At 46.8% G+C, this 16,817-nt stretch overlaps 1 protein-coding gene across 5 annotated transcripts in view; it reads left to right on the top strand.

Moving 5' to 3' along the window:
- LOC121706812 (ataxin-7) overlaps positions 1-16,817 on the top strand; it is a 28,149-nt gene that overhangs the window by 792 nt on the left and 10,540 nt on the right. The window contains exons 2-5 of one of the 5 annotated variants that reach the window (XM_042088851.1): positions 1,813-1,909; positions 4,536-4,745; positions 4,918-4,980; positions 10,967-11,071. In XM_042088851.1, the coding sequence (XP_041944785.1) occupies positions 4,544-4,745; positions 4,918-4,980; positions 10,967-11,071 (370 nt within the window). In that variant the 5' untranslated portion in view covers positions 1,813-1,909; positions 4,536-4,543. The other 4 variants (XM_042088849.1, XM_042088854.1, XM_042088852.1 and 1 more) reach the window with 4 other exon arrangements.

The following is a 16,817-nucleotide window of genomic DNA, read 5'->3' as shown; positions in this document are numbered from 1 at the left end:
CGTTCTTTAAGAATCTTTGGATCAAGGATTTGATCAAGTTTATATTTTTTGTTAAAGCACCAGACTGATGGTTTATGATAGATGCCATTTTAGAAATGAATTGTTGCAAAAACTATGATCAGTTTATCAACTTCCAACAGCAACAAGTTTGTTGGATATAGCATACTTTCACTTTTACAGGATTTGTACCTCAATTTGGAAATACAGTATGAAGCATCCTAAACTTAGTAAACAGTTTCACATTTTCATTTCGGAATGTTTTCCTCATATTCATGTTAGTTTGTAGCCTAGTTGACACCAGACCCTTCAGTTCGTCTTGGTTTCCCAGGCTAGGCTAGTTAGTTTGTGGTATACAAGTTTAAGGAATGATGCCTTAGTCTGTTTCGGTACTTAATACAACTTCTACCATTAATATCCCGTTATTGAAAGCACAATCTATTTAACTCATTTCCTCAGGCCCACTTTGTACAAACAAGTGACCTAGATCTTATATTTTAGAATCACCTAGGCCTAGTGACCAAGGCCTTACACTTCACACCACAACAATGCAAAATTGAAAACAGGCAAAAACAGGCAAAATGTATTGGTCAGCCTAAATTTGTTATTTAAACTAATCACCTTCATTGTTGTCAGAAAAAACGAGTGTTCTGCATTATCACTTTTGACTTTCCTTGGCAAAGCGTAGTGAACTTCACCTTGACTGATTGCTGATACAGAGAACATCAAGGACTGTTGCATGAACCTGAAATGACCATAACCTCTATTTTGAACTCCTATGGGCTGATTGCTGATAATATCATTAATCGAAGAGAACAAATCTATCTTGTACTATAATATTAACCTATTTGGTTATGCTTACTTAACCCTAAGCCTACTTGTTTTAGATACATGACATAGGCCTAAAACAATTCCTTTGATTCTATCCAAAATATATTCTTGAACAAATGTAGACGTTCACTCCTGAAATAAGTGAATCCTTAGACTAGATATAAAATATGCCACATTTATTCTTTCAAATGAAAATCTCATCTTTTGTGAACAGATTTTTACGATGCTTTTCTATCTTCATATCTGCCAATAATTAAGTTTGTTTGTTTATTTATTTATTTATTTATTTATTTATTTATTTTGATCAGCGGATACCTAGGCCTATGTTGGGCCAATATTATCGTACATTGCTAACAAATGAAACAGTCCCATCAAGGAGTCAGACTTAAAGTACCAGATCTGTGTTTGTAAATATATGTAATAACCACATCGTATTGCGTCATTATGAAAGCTTTGTTATGTATTTGTTATGTATCTGCTTTTAATTTAATTTAATAATCAGTATGACAATAAGTCAGTGGACGGTTGATGTGCAAGTAATCTTTTTTATATATAAATATTTTATATTTGAAAACAACAACAACAACAACAACAACAAACAAAAAACCGATATCTTGGCAATCTATGATATGGAGGATTCCTAAACACCTTTAAGAAAGGCAAATTGTTTTCACTGCCTTTTGTAACCCTCGAAAGGGATTATTGAGCCGGTAACTGCAGGACTCTCCGGTGGTTAACGTGGGGATAGCGCTTATTGGATTGGATTACTCTGCAGCGACGGCAGCCTCCATAAGTAGCTCCCTTGGAAGCGTGAAAGCTGTAGACTGGAAAGCCATGGCCAGATCCATTCTTAGCAGTGCTGTAGACTATGCTGCATGGACAGACAAGCGGTTAATTCCCCAAACAGTGATTATTGCATCCACACTCACAAAGCAGTAATGTTGTCGCTTTCTCTCTCTCAACCCCCTCTTACCTAGTCCCCAGATTACCCTTTCAGATTGTGTGGCAGAACCTTGACATCCAAACTGATGAGGATCTACTGATTTCACAAAGTGAATTCCCTTTTTCTCCTGTTGATAAGGTATGACGCCTCACTGTTGATTACATCACTGTTGAATCGCATGTCTGATTATTACTTTTTCTCAAAGCCAGGCAGAGACATTATCCATGTTTGTGGTAGATTTAAATTGAAATGCTGTGAACAAGCACTTCCACAAGTTTCATTTTCATGCAAAGAGGCCTTTCCTAGTCATACTATGACCAGAGGTATTCTTTCAATCCCTTGTACTTGGAAAGCAAAAAAAAACAATAACAAAATTGACCACAATAATAGTTATTTTGAAATCTTCTGGCCCACTGTAGGTCACACACCTGTGGTATTTGAACCTACAGTAACAACATGAAAACAGCAAGACTGTCTGACTCCTTAGTGAATATTCCATCCAAAATATTTAGCTAATTGACCAATCTTACCCTGACAATGCAGTTAGCATTCTGGGTCTGGGGAAGTGTCCATTACTTTACTAAAATATTGTTCACTAATCCAGTGGTTCCCAACCTTTTTGAAGTCGTGACCCCCCCCAGAATAATCCTATTGGTGTTTGCTACCTGCTCATTTTTGCCCACAGACAGAATAATGAATTCCATTTTGGCTTTACTACAATGCTTTTATATTAGATTCAGACTGGAGTCTTGAGTTGGAGTAACGTTACTTTTTTTCTGTGAAGCCATCTCTATAGGCCAACTATCACAGGTGTTACGAATAGGACAACATATCAGGTAATACGAAGGACAAGATTATCATGTTTGTGACAGCAGCTCCTGACCATAAACAACAATGAATGCACAGCTAATGGGAGAACACAGCCACAGTGAACTACATTATCATGAATAAATAAAATAAATAATAAAAATAAATAATAAAATATTAATCCCACAAAGACGGCAATATTACTATTGCCAATTTGCTGATGCTTAGCTAGGGCCATACTGCCATTGTTTAGACTGGCTTGTGTGAACAACAAAGCTGTTGGTATGAGTGTGTTAGAAATAGTAATGGATATTGAACAAAACTGATAAAATGTGATGTTTAATGTAGAATTAAAATGTTTTTCACACAATTTGGTGACCCCCAGGTTGAGATCCACTGCACTAATCCACAGTGTCACAACAACAACAGAATTTTCATATAGGCTAAACGCTTATATTTAATGCTATTCATAGCTATTCATTATGCACACACACATTAACAATTGAATATTTGAATTTACAGAAGTGTAAATTGTAAAAGATAATTTAATTGTTATTGTATTGCTGCTATGAGGAAGAAATCAGCCAGCCCTTTTGATCGCATCAGCAGGCACAATTAAAAGTATATCTGCACTGACATACCTTCTGTTCAAGACAGCTTCCTGTAGTGGCGGTGGACTAAGGCTCTACATTAGCGTAACATTGCCGATCATATGAATTTGTCTTTTTTTCTGAACTAAGTCTTTTTCTTTTTTTTTTTTACCAAGTATTATTTTCCTCTCCCAGACCCCAAACAGAACTACTGGTTATACAACACACTGCAATGAATGTAATTTTCTAACGTTTTAACGTTTTATTTACACTCTGAGTGAGTTCCTATTCAGACAGGCCAAAAGAAAAGCTGGATTTGGAATAAGTAAAGAGATATTGGTTGTTTAATCGCAATACTCCCATCATAGTTCCCTTTTTAACTGACTTGTGTGGGTAAGCTGAGTGGGTCTTGCATCTCGGTTGTGTGGGCTGTCAGAGCCAACTTCAGCAGAGGCCTGATCAACAATTTGAGAGCAATGCAAAAATCTACAGGATGGAATGGGATTTGTGAAATAATATGCAATTGCATGTACATGCGTGCGTACACATCATTCAGTAGATGTATTTATTAGCCTACATTTTTTGTGAGTGTAGTTGTGCATGTTTAGCAAAGTCAAGATTACTACACAGAGACATATGACATAATAAGAATTAACAGAGCATTCTGAAGAGCCTGGTGTTGGGCAAGTGAAATGTCGGGATCCTTTTCACCATTCTGACACGGATTTGTTCATGCATTGAACTGAAAGACGAAGTAGGTTTTTTTTTGCGAGTCTTTGAACTGATCTGGGAGCAATGCTGAATGAATTAATGGTAGTACTCTGTGCTCACATGTTTAACTAAACTCGTGTTAAGTCAGCCAATTTTCGCCGATACGTGAGCCAATAGACGAAGGGATATCAAATAACTATGGGGGGGATTTACAGTGGCATGACGCGAGAGATTGACGAAATCGCCACACTTCCTTAAGTGTGCTCCATCAACTTTTGCCATCTTTGCTAGTTGCATTGCCAGCGTCATGTTCTCCGCAAGATAACGCAGAATGTCTAGGACTCGCGTGAGTGACCTGGATCCTCAGGGTTTCCCGCACACGTCAGTTGAGTGAAGTTAGTAGCCTAGTTCCTCCTTAAAGTTTTATCTCAGAAATCTGCCATTGCCCAGAATGTATGTAACGAAGAGCGCCATTAGGTACACTATGAATTGCCTCTGTCAAAACAAGGGGATTTGGTCGAACTGACGTTCGGCCATGCTCGTTAGGAATGAACAACGCGTCGATGTTAGTAAGACATGCAGTTTGAGAGGTGTCGATCAATGAAGAATTCCTGTTAACCACCTTAAACGCTGCCTGCTGTTTTGTTACATTGTAGCGGAAAGAATGTCGGAAAGGGCCGATGATGACGTCAGGGGGGAGCAGCGCAAAGCGGCCAGGCAGCTAAAGCAGCAGCAGCTCCAGCGGGGAGAAGCCTCCACAGCAATGGCGACTGGTGCGGAGCGTAGATCCCTGCCTAGTCCTGAAATCATGCTGGGACAGCCTTGGAGCAGCTGGGTCGATGCTGTCAAACTGCACGGGAGCGACGGTGAGTAGTCCTGCGCGAATAGCTGTTTTGATAAACATCAGACGAAGATCGACAGCTTTTGCTGATTGCGTGCAGTTGGGGAACATTATCAAACGCTACTGGTAGCAACAGCACGGGCAAGCAAGTGTAACTATTTATCTGACTGAATCCGATCGCCTCTGTTTATGTGCAGATTCGGAGGAAAGTTTGAAAGAGTGCGGGAAAAATCGAGAAGCCATGCGGCTCTGCAGAGACGGTGAGTGCTTTCCTGTGCAAAGGTGTGTTTTTGTTTTGGTGCTTCGCACATTTAACCTGCACCGGCGGCTCTCTGTAAAACAAGTGCATCTTACTTATACGGGCCTAATCGACGCACTGCAAATACAGTTACAAATACATGATCTATTTGTACAGTCTATTTAAACAGAAACTATGCCCTGCTATTCATCAAGGAGGGGAACATATACGCTGACAGCAGCAGTTACAAAGTTACAACTGGAGCCCAGGTGTCTCAAAGGCTGTCACAGGGCGTCCGTTCTGTTGATGGCAACAGTTTCCATTGTAAAGCAAATATCCATTTTTAAAAAATAAAATTCTGGACATCGTACCTAGAGGAAGACCTGTTGTATTTAATCAAACCTTTCTAAGTATGTTTAGGTGCTTTGATATAGGACAGTTTTAGCATCCTGTTGGCATGCATGGTTGTATGTTGGCCATTGTGATTTATCATTAAGGCTGCCCAATACCTCAATATGCTTAGTAATGCTTAGCAGATAAAGCAGATGAGAGGTGATACCCCCCCCCCCCCCCCCCCCCCCCTTTGGCCCACAAAATAATACAACAGAGAGGTGAGGGATACATGTTGAAACATTCATACAATTGTGGACAAGATCAAAAGCTTTCATAACAGCCACTATATTCATATCAGGTCTCGCTCGCATGTCTTCCTCCATGGCTGTGCGTGGGCCTATCATCAGATGGTATCACCAGAGAGTAGTTGTGTGGTATGGCAGGCCTGCCTGGTAAAGAGAAAAGATGAAGTTGTAAAGTCAGAGCCATGTGACCGTAAAATCTCCTTTAGAAACAATGAATCCCCTCAAATGATTGATTAATCTCACACACTGCTATGACTGCGTCCAGGTAATGAATGACACTCAAAGTGATTGCGTGTTGAACAGATGAACAAGGTGACTCATGTAGTTGGGAGTTGCTCATGAGCAACACATGCTTTCTCATGGCAACAGTGGCCACCATGTTGGAGTCTCCATCAGGCTTGCTGAGCTGCGAGGGAAAAGGGCTTGCGTACTGTACTTGCCGTGGCACTTATCTAACCATGCATTTGCACTGCCAAACAATGGAGGCAGTGTGTGTGTTCGGTGCGGCGACGTTGCAAAATTTGGAGCAAATCATTCATATCCTAGAAGTCTCTCAGAAGCTGTGGCAAGGCAGAACCTGTCTTGTTTATCCATCTCTCTTTCCCTCTACCTCTCTTTATCTGTCTTCTTTCTCTCTCTCTGTCTCTCTCTCTCTCCCTCTCCCTCTACCTCTCTCTTTATCTTTTCCCTCCTCCTCTCTCTCTCTCTGTCTTTCTCCCTCCCTCCCTCGGTCTGTGTGTTAGTCTGTCCGGTCTGTTCGTCTCTCTCTTATGCATGCTGTCTCTTATGTGTATGGAATAGCAGTGGTTAAAGCGCACAGGTCTGTTGTCACAGGCTGTCTGTCTTGTGTCTCTCTGAAGGTGATTAGTCCTTCATGTTCAGAGTCCCAGCTCTGGAAGCTGGTATTCCCAGGAGGTGCCTGAGGTGATGAGGGTTAACTAATGCGTCTCTGCACACACACACACACACACACACACACACACACTCCCCTGCCTCGCATCGAGCTGGCGTCCCACAACGCTCCTGTTTCACTTTCACTTTAGGATGTTGTTTTGGTTTGAAACAGGCAGACAGGCTGGCTGGCCAGCTTCCCTAGGAGCTCGTGGAGCAGGAGCAGAATCGGCTCATTTTGGATCCGACGCACGGGTTGTGGTTGTGGCCTAGCGCCCGAGGGAGGCTGTGGACTAAGAAATGCTACACCTAACTCTTTGTCTCCTGAAGATGAGCGTCAAGCATGAATCGGTGATTCATATCAAGCAGAAATCACCTAAGTGTTGCGAGAGATGAGGCTTTTGAACTCATTCAGGTGATTGGCAGACGGGAGCGGGAAAAGCACCTCTGTTTCACATCATGGTCATAATCTTCAGTCGGCCGCATGGATGAGGTTCATCAATGGAAGTCGTCCGTGTCTGGGGTTCTTCTGTCCTCTGGATTGGTTGCTCAGTGGGATCGTGCTGAAGTGAGAACGTTCTCATTGACCCTCCACGGATAACTACTCCTATTGTGACTCACTGTGGTATCTATCTATCTACTCCCCCCCCCCCCACCCCCACCACCCCCTTGTTCGAACAGACACTCTCTCCTCCCCCACACAAAGGGAGACATGAATACACACACACCCAGGCGCACTGAGACACACACAGACACACACACACACACGCACAAGTGCCACGCCGCAACATACCTACCCGCTCACACGCACAGGCACATGGCTGACACACTCACACGCCCACCCTCCACCGTCCCTGTTCCAGTCGTCTGAAGGAGTGGCTCATCGATGAGTTAGCCCAGGCTAGGTGTATAGTATAGAGTCTTTATTGTCCTATAAGGATATTCTTTTTCACACATATCATTGTTACATTCCATGCAGGATGTACACAGCCTCATACATATAACGTATAACATATAACACCCCCCCCAGTTCCCTCCCTCCTCAACACCATACAAGCAAAAAGGTGGACAGTGCAGACAACATAAAACACAAAAGAATAGGGGGGATGGATGATTGCCACAGGAGTTTGTTTAGTGCAGTGATTGCTGAGGGTATAAAACTTTTCTTATAGTGCGCTTTTTTCCAGTCCAGGGCTCTGTATCTGCGGCCAGATGGGAGTAGGGTGAAGAACCGGTTCAGGGGATGGTCAGGGCTACTATGGTGCGTGCAAGGCGTGTGGTGGCTGTGTCATTTGCATCAGTGAGGCTGGGGGTGGGAAGCTGTATTATCTTGGATGCTAAGTGTGAGATTTTAATGAGTTTGTTCTTGCTGGTGACATTTAGTATGGTGAAGAAACAGGGGGAGCAGTAGAGTAGAAGGGGTTGGATGATGCTTTTGTAGAGTAGCAGAAGGAGATGGGGGGGCAACATACAGTGATCTTAGCTTGTGTATTGCATACAGTCTCTGTTGTGCACGTTTCTGTGTGATGGTGACATGTTCATTGAAGTTAAGCTTATTGTCAATGGTGAGACCAAGATATTTGAAAGTGCTGACCTGTGCAACTGGTTGGCCATGGATGGTGATGTGAGTGAGTCCAGGGGGTGATTTTGATGCATGATGAATGACCAGTTCTTTTGTCTTGTCAATGTTGAGTTGGAGGTAGTTATTAGAGCACCACAGTGCAAAATCTGTGTGAGGTCATTGATTATCCACCACTAGTTGTGACGCATTGTGAACCTGCTGACAAGCAAGCAGGAGGCATATAAAGAGGCAGAGCTGAGGCATATAAAGAGGCAGAGCTGAGGCATATAAAGAGGCAGAGCTGAGGCATATAAAGAGGCAGAGCTGAGGCTGGACATCAAGCTGGACTCAGTTGGAGTGGGTGTAGGGGGGGGGCGGGGGGTGCTGCCTCCGTCTCGGCACTGGCCACGCTTCTGGCTGCTGCTGCTGCTGCTGCTGCTCTACCCAGATCGTCCATCACTGACAAGGAGGGGACGGCGAAATGATCTGGATTTTCTCACTCGCGCAGGCCTCCCTCACTCCTTTTGCTTATTCCCTCACCCTCACTCCCCCACGCTTGTCTCTCTCTCCACCCGATGAAAAGTAAAATGGCCCTGGTGTACACGAAGATCGTCTGGCTTTGTTCTGTGAGGTGTGCGTCTGGCAAAATCCACATGCCCAATGGAATTATGCCCAGTAGAGTAACATGTTTGTTACGTATGAATCCTTTTACCCTTTCATCATCAAAATTTGTGTTTGTTCATCATCTTCTTTTTAGTTCAGTGGTTTTGAAGTGCAGAGGTTTTACTTAAGTGATGACCAGTTCATTTTTGTTTGATGGTCATTTGCGTTCCGGGGTGGCACTTTCACATCCTCGTGCTGCTGTTCTCGGACTCCTGCGTATGAACTTTAAAGTGCTCAAGTCCTCCCGTGCTGCTCGGACTCATATAGGAACTTTAAAGTGCTCGAGTCCTCCCGTGCCTGAAGGCTGCACGCGCAGCCAAGGTGCTATTTGACATGCTTTTTAATCGAGTGGCGCTGGACAACTACCTCGTGTTTGAGTGCCGGTCATTTCAGTGGCTAATCCTCGTACTGAAGATGATTAGCAGAAGAGCTAAGGTAAGCTTGTGTAAAAGACTTAATGGTGTCCGGCAGGTCCGGCGTTTTGGAGGGTCCTCAGGGCTTAGTGTGAAGGTGCTGGCAGCCTGAGGGTGAGCCTGCTACCACTCAGACAGCCTCTTAATTATAGTGCGTAATTAGCAGTCCCTTCATAGGCGGCAAATGCTAGTCTGTGATCGCTGCTTGTCTCGGTGTGTTATGGGAAGCATTTGATAAATAGTATTTATCTTGAGACCAAACTCTGCTTTCTGTAGCCAGTGAACTTTATTTTTTAGCTCAGAATGGCCTTTTAATCACATGTATGGATGAATCCTGATAATGATATTAAATAGGAGCACATTATTTAGCGTGATTAATTACACACCATTGTTATTTATTGCACAAACCTAATAATATCTTATTCTAACCTAATCAGGCTGAAACCTCCTAAGAAGCTACCAGCCTCCAGGCCCCCAGGAGCCAGTTAGTGATTACCCCAGAAAAGGAAGATTCTGTTTTTACGTTTCTTTCTCCCTCTCTCGTGTGCTTGCATGTACCTCTGGCAGAAAGAGCTTCCTGTTTTTTGGCAGGCGCTTTTCCTTTGCTGCACAGCCGCCCATGGAGGGCACACACTCCAGATATGAGAAGGCTGGGAGCTCGCTGCGTTTCGCAACACGTTTGTGTGCGTTCAAACTGTAAAATGCACCATAATTTACCAGCAGCAACTCCCTGCTGCCATGTCTCTCTCTCCTCCCTCCTCTCTCCCACTTTTCTCTCGTGCTCTCTCGTTCTCTCGTTCTCGTTCTGTGTCAGCTGAGTCCACTCCTGTTTGTGGCAGGCGTGCTCCTCAGGCAACCTTTGGAATCCTGGCACTGTCTCTTATTTCTGCTTATCACTCCACTCTCTTCCTGTCCTCTTTTTAAAAAAAAAAAACAGATAGAACAAAAAACAAGACTTGTATCGTCAAGGACTGTGCACTCTCTGTGTATGGACTTCCTGTTGTTGTGGGGGTGGTATGGTGTAGATGTGGGGGAAATCATAACAGCAAGTGTCTCCTAGGTGCCCCCCATGCGTCCTTGTCTTAACCAGACAGAAGCCTCGGGTGTGTATTCGGTCGCCCGTCACACAAATACATGCACAGCGCAGTGCAGTGCAGTGCATTAACACATTAACGCTTGCACACAGTCGCTCTCCAAGCAGCAGTGTGTGTCTCCAGGCTACAGTGTGTGTCTCCAGGCAGCAGTGTGTGTCTCCAGGCAGCAGTGTGTGTCTCCAGGCTACAGTGTGTGTCTCCAGGCTACAGTGTGTGTCTCCAGGCAGCAGTTCGCTCAGGTCATCCCCGTCCCCGTCTGCGATTGCAGCATTGATTTATGAATTATTCTCCTCCACGTGAACCTTGAGTGTGTCTGGAGGCCTGAGATCCACCTGTCAATCACCCCCGCAGCCCCTCTGGCCCCTGATCCTCCGGCTCATTGAGATCCTGATCCCCCTCTAGTGTGCGCTCTGATAGTCATTAGCCTCCCGTCTAATAGCTCCAGAGCCTCACCTGTGTGAGTGAGTGTTGTCTGTGCACTGCCATAAATAAGCTGTAACACTGCAAGCAACTGTATAACAAGGCTTCTCCTTTTTAATTATCAGTTCGTCTAATGATGGCGTTTGTCTGGTGTGCATTCTAATGTTTATGAGGTTTCAGTTTAATAGGTTCAGTGCCTCACATATGAGAGTTAGGCTATCCATATTGTCTAAGCACTGTCACAATGCTGCAAGCAACTGTATTCCAACGTTCATCTAATGAGTTTGTTTGTTTATTTTTGTGTTGCTTTGTGGTCCTGTGGATGCAGACATGCCCATATTCGGTCAGTGCCCGGCGCAGGACGACTTCTACCTGGTCATGTGCAGCCACTGCAGTCAGGTGGTGAAGCCCCAGGCCTTCCAAGCACACTACGGTGAGTTCCACCACACGCCATGCTCTGTACCAAGCACACTACGGTGAGTTCCACCGCACGCCACGCTCCGTACCAAGCACACTACGGTGAGTTCCACCACACGCCACGCTCCGTACCAAGCACACTACGGTGAGTTCCACCACACGCCACGCTCCGTACCAAGCACACTACGGAGAGTTCCACCACACGCCATGCTCTGTACCACAGTACGCCACACCCTTAGCTGCCCAGGGAGTTCCCACGCACAGGCCCCTCTACAGCAGGCAGGAATTAAATCTCACATGAGGGAATTTAAAAAACAAAGAAGAGATGTGAGACACATACACTCCTTCTCTCTCTCTCTCTCACTCACACACTCACACACACACACACACGCACACACGCACGCACAAGCACATGCGCACACGCACATGCATGCAGACCCACACACACAGGCCTACCATTTCTTTTCTCTACCTCTGGTGTGTGTGTTGGGGGGGCGGGGTTGAAGGCGAGCCTTTGATTTCCACCGCCAGAGTTCTGTTTACAATTCTCAAGTTAATATTTGATGTGCCTCTTTTAGTGGATGGGTCTCTCCACGCGGGGGTTATTTTAATATATTGTTATATCATGCGAGGCTCTCGCCTGGTGTCAGAAGCATCACGGGCGTCACACAGCCTAAGAGTCAGTTGCACGTGGACTTGATAGTTTGGTGCTGACCCTGGCAGGCAAAACATGGGGGGGTTGCTGACTAATGGATTTGAGAATCAAGGGATTATTTGCTATGCAAGCCATTCTTTTTTAAAAGGAAAGTTTCCAGAAAAAAAGCAAAAGACACACAGAGGCACAGAGGCTGGTGAATATGCTCATCTGAAGCAAGTAACAGGTAGCTCTTCTCAGCTGTGAAGTGGGAGTGAGTTGCCACTCAAAAGGGTCTGGAGCAGCAGATGCTGATTTGTGGCGGTAGCATGACTTTGGGGGGGGGTGTTAAGACTGTCTTGGTAGTGTATAGGTTCTTAAAAAAGCGCAGCTCAATGAAAGGATTTTATCTTATCTTTAATTTAAGTAGTACAACATAGAATATTAATGCGTGGCGGCCGGTTTTGATTTCATGGCGCCCCGCCACAGATTAGTCAACGTATGGGAAACACTGAATTCCCTGGAGGCTGGCCCCTCTAGAGCAGCAGATGCTGATTCCCTGGAGGCTGGCCCCTCTGTGAGCCAGCCACTGCTGCTGGCCCCTCTGTGTGTCTGCTCTGGCAGGCCTGCACGTAGCGGGGCTCTGCCTGGCACTGGGACCAGATTTGCTCTCAGGATTCCCAAAGTACGGAGTCCACACTCAGTGTCCTTACTGCATGCGACACGACGCAGGCGATTTGTCAGTGAGCAAATCAGTTTGATTACTTTGTGTTCAGTTGGAATGCACTGACGCCGTGCCATGCCATGCTGTTCTAAGCAGAACTTTTGTCGGACATCTTGTTTCTGTTTGCTTCTGTCACTCACGTTGAAATTCTGTATTGAACAAAAGAGATGACACGGCAGAAGAGCATATTTAACAGATTCAGTGTGGGCAGAGAGTGTCCAGTGCTACGTGAGACGTCATCCGCTCCCATGCTGTTAGCACACGGTGTCCATAATCCAGTGGTGTCGGGCTGGATGAGCTCAAAGCTGGAGCCCTGCAAGGTTTAGTTGTCCTGGTACTTGTGCGTCTCTCATAGTTGTCCTGGTAGTCGTCCGTCTCTGTCCTGTAGTCGTGCGTCTCTCATAGTTGTCCTGGTAGTCGTCCGTCTCTCATAGTTGTCCTGGTAGTCGTCCGTCTCTCATAGTTGTCCTGGTAGTCATGCGTCTCGCTTGTCAAAAGAGAAGAAAGGGAGAAAAGTGGAGTCAGAAGAGAGGAAGTGGGGGAAACTCCCAGGACTGGATTCCTGCGCCGGTGCGTGGCAGGGGCTGGGCACCTCGGGCTCCTGGAGTCCTGGGGAGCTGTGCTGTGCGTCCACTGTGTTTCTGCTGCGTCTCAGCACTTCACGTCAGCAGGTAGTGAGCAGGGGCCCGCGGTGAAGGTCAGCACTGCCACCAGCTGTGCCGGCCGGCTTCCGCTAACGACCTAGAGAGGGATAGAGAGGGAGAAGGAGGGAGGGAGAGAGAGAGAGAGGGAGAGGGAAGGAGCAGCAGTAGTGCTAGTGGTGGCGTTGGTGGAGTTGTAGATCAGATTCATGTCCATCTGAGCTATGATTCTGTGGAATGTGCAATTGACTCATCTGAAAGGCTTTTTTTATGTCAGCTTAACATTGGGAGAACAGCACAGAAGCTTGTGAATAAAGAATAGCCAGTAGAAAGTGATCTCACAGAGGGAAGGAAGAACTGTGCTTTCTTGTCTGACCAACAACAGCAAGCCTCAGGGGTTATGCAGTGAAGTGTTAACACTGAAAAGAGCTTGTTACATACTAGGCCTTCATCCTGAAGAATGTTAGTTAGGCTAGTGTGTGTGTGTGTGTGTGTGTGTGTCTGTCTGTGTGTGTGTGTCTGTGTCTTTTGGCTACAGTAATTTGATTGAGAAAACGGGGTTGGTAAAAAAGAGGTTCGATTACTCCTCCACCCCAGTGTGGGGTTTCCCTGCCGTGACTAGTCGGTGGCCTCAAGAGGGCGACACAGTGACAAGCCCTGGGGGGCTCGTATGGCAAAAGAGGGAATGAAATAAATCAGTTGCTCAATCCCAATACTGCTTCTGTAGGCTTAATCCCAATACTGCTTCTGTAGGCTCAATCCCAATACTGCTTCTGTAGGCTTAATCCCAATACTGCTTCTGTAGGCTTAATCCCAATACTGCTTCTGTGTCTGTAGGCTCAATCCCAATACTGCTTCTGTAGGCTCAATCCCAATACTGCTTCTACAGGCTGGCACACTGTTTAATGTGACCACACTCTGACTGTTAGCCATGGCTTCGTGACTTTCATTCACTCTTACTGCGAGGAGTGTGAAGTGTAACCTTGGCACAAAGCGCACTGAAAAGAGTATTTCACTCAGTACTAGTGACCTGCTCTCTGGAGGTGTAACCTTGGCACAAAGCGCACTAAAAAGAGTATTTCATTCCCGCTCTCTGGAGTGTTGTTGAGGCCCTTGCTGATTTGTGTCTGAAGTTTGTGCTGTGGGCTTTCATCTCGCTCATGGTGTTTGTGGTCCATTACCACTCCTATCGGCCCTAGAGTGGCAGTCTGGGCCACGTGCTGCTTTAGCATGATTGGCGCGCACTTTCGACTAGCCGTGACCGTTTTTCAATCACAGAATCCCACTGATTCTCTGCGGTGATTTCGATGAACAGTGTTGCCCATTGAAACCAGACCCCTGGTATCACAGAAGGCCACAAAGGACCGTGAATAAGCCAGGACAATTTCATGCAGCCTGTTGTGTTGGCCTCTGAAAAAGCCTTTCTTCCAAAAAAAACGACTCTGCTTGCGGAGACTGTGCAGAGTTGGCATTCATCACGTTTCTAAAGGGTGAGACTTGCATTATGGCTGCAACCATAGCCATAGTAGCCGTGGGCTACTGGTTAGCACTTCGGACCTGTAACCGGAGGGTTGCCGGTTTGAACCCCCACCAGTAGGCATGGCTGAAGTGCCCTTGAGCAAGGCACCTAACCCCTCACTGCTCCCCGAGCGCCGCTGTTGTTGCAGGCAGCTCACTGCGCCGGGATTAGTGTGTGCTTCACCTCACTGTGTGTACACTGTGTGCTGTGTGTGTTTCACTAATTCACGGATTGGGATAAATGCAGAGACCAAATTTCCCTCGCGGGATCAAAAGAGTATATATACTTATACTATATATACCAAAAAAAGCCCTACACAACAAAGAAACGATCTATGTTGGCGGTCTGCGCTTGATGTGTAAGTGAGTGTGTATAAGTGTGCATTATTTTCTTGCCCGCTCACCATCTCGAGGGTGTCTCTGTCCATTGGGGTGGTTTGTGTGTACAGCGTAATCTGCCCCGATCTCTGCAAGCACTTATGCCGAGACCAACTTTCTCCCAGAAGGCTCGTAGATGCTGTTGCCATGTAGACCAACTGCTCGCTCTCTCTCTCTCTTTCTCTCTCTCTCTCTCTCTCTCTCTCTCTCTCTCTCTCTCTCTCTCTCTCTCTCTCTCTCTCTCTCTCTCTCTCTCTCTCTCGGAGAGACCCGTCTGTATGACGTCCGCAGGAGGAGGGGACCCAAATGATGCTGCAGCTCTAGTTGTCGGTGGTGGAAGCAGCACGGTGGGAGTTGTTGCCGGCTGCCTCTGAATGTGTTTTATTCATTAATTTATAAACACGAGGAACAAAAGACTACACCCGCCCTCCCCTCCCCTTTGCCGTCACGCCACACACACGCACACACACCACCTCCCAGTTGCTTTGCCTTTAGCTGGACTGCATTCTGTTGTTTGTGGGAAGGAGGCTTTTTGGAGAGTTGGGGAGGGCCGGGGGGTGGAAGTGACTCTTCAATGGCCAGGCCGGCATGAAATGAACACCCTCCCAGACTGCCTTCACTGACCGAGCGATCGACCGCAACCGTGCCAAAACATCAGCAATGTAGTCTGCTGCGGTGTAATTAATGGTGCGTGTGCTCTGACAGATATTTGGCATGGCCCAGTCACCCCCCCCTCCCCCATTGATCCTCTGATAACATGGTACTCTGTGCAAACTTGTCGCCCCACAATTAGCCCAGCGGAGACTCCCGAGCGGCTGACGTCTCGGATTGCCCCATCGCACGCTGTGCTGGGCAGAGGGCTAGAGGGGGTGGAGTGGCCGTGAGGTGGTCCCGTCAGGGTCATTTTGTTGGTCAGGGGCATCGGCGACGTAAACTGTTTGGGGCTCACTACTTCCCTGGCACAGTGCACAGGCTCTCCCTCCTGGAGGTGGCCGTGTAGTGATTCTGTCCTTTCCTCATCTGTCAGGACCTTAGTGACGGCGATCGCGTCGGGCGGCAGGGAGAGCAGGGAGGGTAGTGCAGTCGTCAGCCAGGGGAAGTTTCGGGGGGGGGGGGGGGGGGGGATTGGGAGGGGTGGAGTTATCGAGGCTGACGTAGGCCTGACACGTGAGGCTGATCACTTTACCAGTTCAGCCCAGTTGGAACAGAAGTGAGGTTTTGTGTGTTGTGTGTTGTGTGTTTTGTGTGTGTGTGTGCGTGTGTGTGTGCGTGTGCGTGCGTGTGTGTGTGTGTGTGTGTTTGTGAATGTGTGTGTGTTTTGTGGTGTGTGTGTGTGTGTGTGGACCGAGAGCGCAGGCTCGGGGAGCAACAGTGGAGCAGGAAGGAGAGGAGCGGTGATTGGGCGGGATGAAGCAGGGCAGCGGGGGTTGGTGGGCTCGTTGTCGGGTGGGGGCACAACACTGTAGCACAAACACACACACACACACACACACATATACACACACGCCCACCCGAGATGAGCCCAGCCGCTGGACTGCAGCCCAGAGCCACATGAAGTTAGCAGACGTTTGGTGGAGTGTGTGTGTGTGTGTGTGTGTGCCGACGGGACGTGACGTGCCAGCCAGTGGCAGACGAAGCTGGTGCTGGTGTTTGTCCTCACGCGCTCAATATGCGGTCAGTCGGCTGCTCCTCTTTTCCTCACTCCCTTCATCTCCCAGTCAGTCCCCAATGCAAAAGCTAATGATATGCTGTTGATACCCATTCTCTCTCTCACTCTCACTCTCACTCTCTCACACTCTCACACACACACACACACACAAACACACACCCTCACTAGCTCGGTCGCTCTTTATCCCAATCAGTCCCC

The sequence above is a fragment of the Alosa sapidissima genome, chromosome 4 (assembly GCF_018492685.1).
Source record: "Alosa sapidissima isolate fAloSap1 chromosome 4, fAloSap1.pri, whole genome shotgun sequence".
NCBI lineage: Eukaryota > Metazoa > Chordata > Actinopteri > Clupeiformes > Clupeidae > Alosa > Alosa sapidissima.
This window is presented reverse-complemented; position numbering and strand designations above follow the sequence as displayed.